Source organism: Ictidomys tridecemlineatus, chromosome 11, assembly GCF_052094955.1.
Source record: "Ictidomys tridecemlineatus isolate mIctTri1 chromosome 11, mIctTri1.hap1, whole genome shotgun sequence".
Lineage (NCBI taxonomy): Eukaryota > Metazoa > Chordata > Mammalia > Rodentia > Sciuridae > Ictidomys > Ictidomys tridecemlineatus.
In genome coordinates, this window is record NC_135487.1 from 129868192 (window position 1) to 129874808 (window position 6617).

Below are 6617 nucleotides of genomic sequence, written 5' to 3' on the forward strand. Positions count from 1 at the left end.
GCAGCGCCCTTGGCAGAGATGGAGAAGCCAGGAAGAAACAGGCTTAAGGAAAGCAGTTTTCCTTGAATCATTGAGTGTGAAGCACAGGTGGGGCTTTGGAGTGGGCTCCTAAACAAGCAACAGAAAATGTGGGTCTGGAGTAGCTGCAAATAGAGATGGGAGTTGGGCTGTATGTGCTCAGGGACCTGGGAGAGCAGGTACCAGGAAGCACTCTACAAACCGTCTCACAGTCCATTATCTTTCATTTGCATCTATCCTGTAGGGCTTTTGGTTGTTTTGCTTTTGTTTGTTTGGTTTGGATTGGGTCCCCCCACCCCCAGTACTGGGAATTGAACTCAGGGCCAATTTACCACTAAGCTACATCCACAGCTGCCCCCCAACCTTTTTTTTTTTTTGACAGGGTCACTAAATTGCCACTAAATTCGAGGCTGGCCTTGAATTTGTAATCCTTTTGCCTCAGACTTCCAAATAGCTGGGATTACAGGCCTGCACCACTGTGCCTGCCTGCTCTGCAGTTTTGTTTGTTTGAATTTTTTTTTTTTTAGTTGTAGATGGATACAGTACCTTTATTTTGTTGTTTTTTTTTTAATGTGGTGCTGAGGATTGCACCCAGTGCCTCTCAAATGCTAGGCAAGCGCTCTACCAGCCTTACTCTGCAGTTTTGAAGCCCTCTCAAAGCCATCATTTTATTCGACAGTGGAAATAATCATATGAAGTTGACCCATTGCGGATAAGGATGGTGAAGGGTCTTGTCAAAAATAGGGCACTGAAGTAGGCTGGGGTTGTGGCTCAGCCGTAGAGCGCTCTCCCGGCACATGCTAGGCCCTGGGTTCGATCCTCAGGACCACACAAAAATATATAAAATAAAGGTACTGTGTCCAACTACAACTAAAAATCAAATAATAAAAATGTATTGCAGGGACTGGGGATGTGGCTCAAGCGGTAGCGCGCTCGCCTGGCATGCGTGCGACCCGGGTTCGATCCTCAGCACCACATACCAACAATGATGTTGTGTTCGCCGAGAACTAAAAAATAAATATTAAAAATTCTCTCTCTAAAAAAAAAAAATGTATTGCACCAAACTGACAGACCCAGAATTAGAACCCCAAGCTTCTCATTCTTAATATAACTTCCAACCCTCCTGGATCTGCACAGATAAGTGCTTTAGGAGCGAGGGTCAACTTTTAATTGCAGTGGTTCAGTTTGGTTTTTGTTTGTTTGACTGTTGCCAGTTTATGGTTTGATAGAATGATGGCAGTACCCCCTTGGCGCTCCACCTGGCAGTAACTCACACCGTTCCTTAAGGGTCTTCAGTGTGGACGAACAGATAGCCCTGGCTCCTGGGGAACCGGCTTCCCCCAGGCCTGACCTAGTCTTAACACTCTGGTTTCCCTGTTTCTGGGGGTGGACCCAGGGCCTCGCCCTGCTGGAAAGCGCTCTCCCCTGAGCTGCCCCCTAGTTCTCCCCGGTTTTGGAGGGACTTTTCTGCCTGTGGACCCTGAACGTGCAGAGTGGCTCCTCCGTGGAGGAGACCAGACTGGGCAGCCTTCCCGAGGGTCGGGACCCTCGGGGTTCCCAGGGCAGGGGAGAGGGGTTGCCCACGTCTCGGGAGGACGGGGTGTGGGTTTAAGGCGGGGCTGCGGGCTGCAGGCCGGGACTCGCGGAGGCTCGGGGCGGCGCTGGGCGGCGGGGCAGGGCCGGGCTGGGCAGGGCGTGGCCGGCAGGGGACCCGCCGAGCCCGCAGCCCGCAGTCCGACGCCGCCCCGCTCCGCTGCAGCCCGACTTCCACCCGTCTCCCTCCTGAGAGGAAGGGAAGGCCCCTGAGCTCCGTGCGGACGTGGCCGAGACTGACCCGGGACAGTGAGTGACGTGGGAGGCGACGAGGGAGAAGGGGCCCTAAATCGCGTCTGTCGGGACGGCCTGCGGGGGCGCCGGGTGCTCCGGTTTCCCCAGTGGGGGAGTCTGGGCGGGGAGGGGACCGCGCCAGGCCCCCCGCTGCCCGGGCCCCGCGGCAGGGGAGCGGCCACCAGGGCTCCCGGCCGCAGGGTGCGGCCACCAGGGCTCGGACCGAAGGCCGAGATTTCACTTTCTGTACCTGTTGCCTCCCAGATGACCAGGACAGCCCCGAGACAGGCCAAAGAGGGGGCGGCTGGGACGGGGAGGCGGCCCGGGCCCCCCCTGCGGACCAAAAAGGGAACGTTTTGAAACTCGGCCATCGAGTCCTCGGGGAAAACCCGAGTTTCCGTGAGCAGCGGCAAAAGGCCAGACCCAAAGGGACCGAGACCCAGTCCTGTCGCCGCCGGGGACCGCAGCCAGGAAGGGGGGAGCCCGGCCGGGCCTGTTCCTTTCACCCCCTGGCCTCCTTTCACCCCTGGCCTCCCTCCTTTCACCCCTGGTCTCCCTCCTTTCACCCCGGCCTCCCTCCTTTCACCCCTGGTCTCCCTCCTTTCACCCCGGCCTCCCTCCTTTCACCCCTGGCCTCCCTCCTTTCACCCCTGGCCTCCCTCCTTTCACCCCTGGCCTCCCTCCTTTCACCCCTGGCCTCCCTCCTTTCACCCCTGGTCTCGGGCGCCCTCTGCGTCGCGGTTCTGCCCAGTCCCCTCCATTCTCCACGCCCAGCCTTTCGCCTTCCCGTCAACCCAACTCCAAGGTCTACTCCCCTTCCTTGTCTCGTCGGGGAGGGAAGTCAGCAAACTTCCGCCTGGGCTGCTGCCCACAGGACGGATTGTGCGTTTCCACGCGTTGGAACAGAGTCAAAAGAACCACGTTGCCAGGGCGGTGGGGGGCGCCTGTGGTCCCCGATGTGAGACCCTCAGCAATTTAGGGAGAACCTGCTGCAGAATAAAGCAGGGAGAGCTGGAGCTCCGTGGTAAAGCTCTCCTGGGTTCAGTGCCCAGTACCAAAAAGAAAAGGGAGCACGTGGAGTTTATATGAGAATCAAATTTAAGCGTCCATTGATGAAGTTGTATAGGAAGAGCCACGCCCTTTGGTTTAGGATCTGTCTGCAGTTGTTACTCGGCTACAGCGGCAGAGTGACAGAGACCTTATGGCCAAAAGGGTCTGAAGTCTCTTCCAACTGGCCCTTTACAAAGAGAGAGAGAGACAGAGAGAGAGAGAGAGAGAGAGAGAGAGAGAGAGAGATCCCCAACCCCTCCTGTTTGCCCTTTCCCCTCTTCTCCTTTCCATGCAAAAGGGGAGTCACATGTTGTGACAAAGCCAGGAGACTGTCTTGAGGGAGGTAGATGAGACAGTGAATCTCTGAGGGGGTGGAGGAAGGGTTTGGGTTAAGAATGAGAACTGTAATAATTGAGTCTTTTTTTTTCCTGTGTTACTTCTTTTCTACATGATTTTTTGATCTTGATATTTTACTTTTGCTTTCCTCAGATGTTAAGTGCTTAGTGGGTGTGTATTTTTCAAATTCCTTCACAGTGTCTGTTCATCATATTGTTTCCTCCCTGCTATCACAGTCTCCACCAAGTAAAACTGCAGGCTCAGGGACACATTCAGAGCACTGATTCTCCTCTCCTTAGCCACTGTCCCCCTTGGGCAAAGCTTTCCCATCTCTGGGCCTCCTCAGGAACTGTCTCCAAACCCCCTTGGGCTCTACAAATTGCACAGTTCCACTTCTGATAAGTGGGCTTCACTTGCTTTGGAGAGTTACCTCTGGAGCAGGAAGTGCAAAGAGGTCTTCATTTTCTCCTGTAGCTGATGGGAACCATTTTCAAGAGAGAAAAAAAAAAAAGTTGAAATTACCATCAACACTAATTAATGTTCAGGAGGGAAAAAAATGTAAGACAGACAGTCACTTTTAAACTGGAAAATCAAAGCAATCTGAATTCTGCACGGAAAGGAACAGGAGAAGCCCCTGTAGGTATAGAAAAGGTACCAAGGCGTGGTCCTCAACCAAGAACCTCTTCCCTCTCTCTGGTCCACCCCCCCCAACCCAGCCAATCCTTTTTGTGTGTCATCTGATATACTAGTGAGATAGTGAGATTTTAGTTCTGATAAGAAAAGTATGTTGTGCAAACACATCTGTTTCTAGGATGTGGTATTTTGTATTTCCTCCAAACCATGACCTTTCTTGAAAAAACAAAACAAGAAAAGCGGAGGGGCTTCTCCAACATTGTGCTGTTGGAAAAGGATCTACCTCTAGAAGGTTCAGGGACTCTAAATGCACTGAGATGCAGTGAACAGCAGCCTCTCAGCTGGGCTGGTCCAGTGCCTAGGGAGACAGGGAACAGCCACAGTGGAACTAAGGTCTCAGGCTGGTTCTTAGCCCGTGTTAATTACAGGACCTAAAAGTCTCCAGCTCTGGGTTCCAGGAAGTCCATCCTAAGGACAGACTACAGGCTAAAGGCTAGGTGGCAACCATCACCATCCAAACACAAATATTGCTAAAGCCAAAAGATAAAGCCCCGGAGGAAGGGTGTGGCCCTGCAGTTCTGCCCCTGTCCACCAGGGGCAGCACAACAGCTGTACACTCCAGGGCCCAGGGCCCTGCTGGAATGAGCCTACTCAGGCCCAAAGAATTTCCTGTGAGGAAAGTAGAGTCCAGCACAAGATTTTAACCTCTGGCCCTTCCTGGTGCAACCACAGCCTGGGCTCAGCTCTGTAATGAGAAGTTCCTCCCGCCAAGCCTGTGGGAATTAGAGGCACATCGGAAGGGAAAGGAGCCAAGACCAAGGTCTACAGATAGGGACCAGGAGGCCCTGATTTTAGGGGTGGCTCTGCCAAGCGTATTCCCTCACAGGTAAAATTAATGTCGCCTCTCAAATATGAAATTCACTTTTGAACATCTAGAATGTTCTTATCTCCCACCCCATACACAATTACAGCTATGTTCTTAGTTTTGTTTTGTTTTTTTCAAGAAAATCTGTGAATCCCAGGGATTTGGTATTACTTTTTCTTTAGTGCCGGGGGTTGAACTCAGGGTCACTCGACTCCTGAGCCACATCCCCAGCCCTATTTTGTGTTTTATTTAGAGACAGAGTCTCACGGAGTTGCTTAGCGCCTCACTTTTGCTGAGGCTGGCTTTGAACCTGAAATGCTTGGTGTCCTTGTGGATTCGTGGACATATAGCTACACATCTGTTTACTCACATTTTCTAAAAATATCCGTAAGCCCTCATCTAAGCAGTCTCCTACTTCCAGACATACCTCAGTGCTCCATATGTACCCTCACTACCTTCTCATGTGAAATAAACACATGAGAAGTAGGGATTTCTATGGCTCGCTTGGCCCCCTTGGGCCCCTGAGAAATGACCTGGTATTTTAGGAAGCTGCTCTGACCCAAAGTGAGGAGGTGAGATTCTGCAGTGTGTTCCCCAGTGTCCAACCCTTGACAATCTGCCTGTGTCTGAGCCCTTCTTTTTTTTCTCCAAAGGCAAACATGCCCTACCCCACAGAGACTGAGCGGTGCATCGAGTCCCTGATTGCCGTTTTCCAGAAGTATGCTGGGAAGGATGGGAACAGCAGCACCATCTCCAAGGGGGAGTTCCTGAGCTTCATGCATACGGAACTGGCTGCCTTCACAAAGGTACTGGTGCTGATCCCCACCCGTCTGCCCACAACAGGAAATAAGACCAGCAGCTGGCTTCCCCACATTTGTGCCCCCTTCTCACTCCAATCTGGGTGGTCCATGGAACCGCCCATACTGAGTCCCTGGGCCTGGGCGAGCTCTGCTAAAGAGCCTTTTCTTTGAAGTGAGATGTGCTTTAGGAATCCATTTGTACCCACTGCATGAGCAGGGAATGGTGATTTGTTTTTTGAAATCACTTCATGTTTAATGGGTTACTTATTGGAGTTGCATGCAACACTTGAAAGAACCGTTCCACTGGATTTACAAAGTCTGGTAACCCCGAGAGTCACAGAAAGAACCCTGGACCAGGAATGGGAAAGCCTGCTTCAAGCCCAGATCTGCCCTGAACCATGTCCCTTCACCTCTTTGAGTCTGTGTCTGCAGGTGGAAAATGGGAATATTAATAACCCCTTTCCTGTTCCCGATACCCCAGGGAGAATAACTGTGGTGGCATACTTGAAAACGCCTCAGGAATTGCAATATAAAGATATTGTTGTCTTTCTAGAACCAGAAGGATCCTGGTGTCCTTGACCGCATGATGAAGAAGCTGGACCTCAACAGTGATGGACAACTAGATTTCCAAGAATTTCTCAACCTCATTGGTGGCTTAGCCGTGGCTTGCCATGAATCCTTCATGAAATCTGCCCAACCCCAGAAGCGAATGTGAGGCCCCCATGAGCCTGGCCTCAAAACCTCCCTCTTCCCTCGAGTCACCCCAGCCCCCACACACCCTGAGCCCAGCACCTCCACCACACTGGGGAGCCCACTCCTGCTCCTGGTAATAAAACTATCTTTTTTTTAAAAACACACACTTGAGAGTCCATAAATTTGCGCGAGAGAGGGTGGAATGTGGGGAGACCGTATGTCAGATGAACGGAAGCCGCTACCAGGAGCAGCCCTTGTTCAGTAGAAAGACGCTTCTTAGGTACATGCATCATCATGACTAATGACACAAGCAGCATCGTCCCCAAATCACTCAGACTACTGGGGCGATGTCATCTATTGTCATCAGGGGTCTTTCCACCCCTGCCACAGCACTG

At 52.0% G+C, this 6617-nt stretch overlaps 1 protein-coding gene across 1 annotated transcript; it reads left to right on the forward strand.

Moving 5' to 3' along the window:
• Positions 1–1698: 1698 nt before the first annotated feature.
• On the forward strand, positions 1699–6382 carry S100a11 (S100 calcium binding protein A11). Its single transcript, XM_078027539.1, has 3 exons — positions 1699–1860; positions 5383–5535; positions 6083–6382. The coding sequence occupies exons 2-3, from the start codon at positions 5389–5391 to the stop codon at positions 6242–6244; spliced, it is 309 nt and encodes a 102-aa protein (XP_077883665.1). The 5' UTR covers positions 1699–1860; positions 5383–5388; the 3' UTR covers positions 6245–6382.
• Positions 6383–6617: the final 235 nt, after the last annotated feature.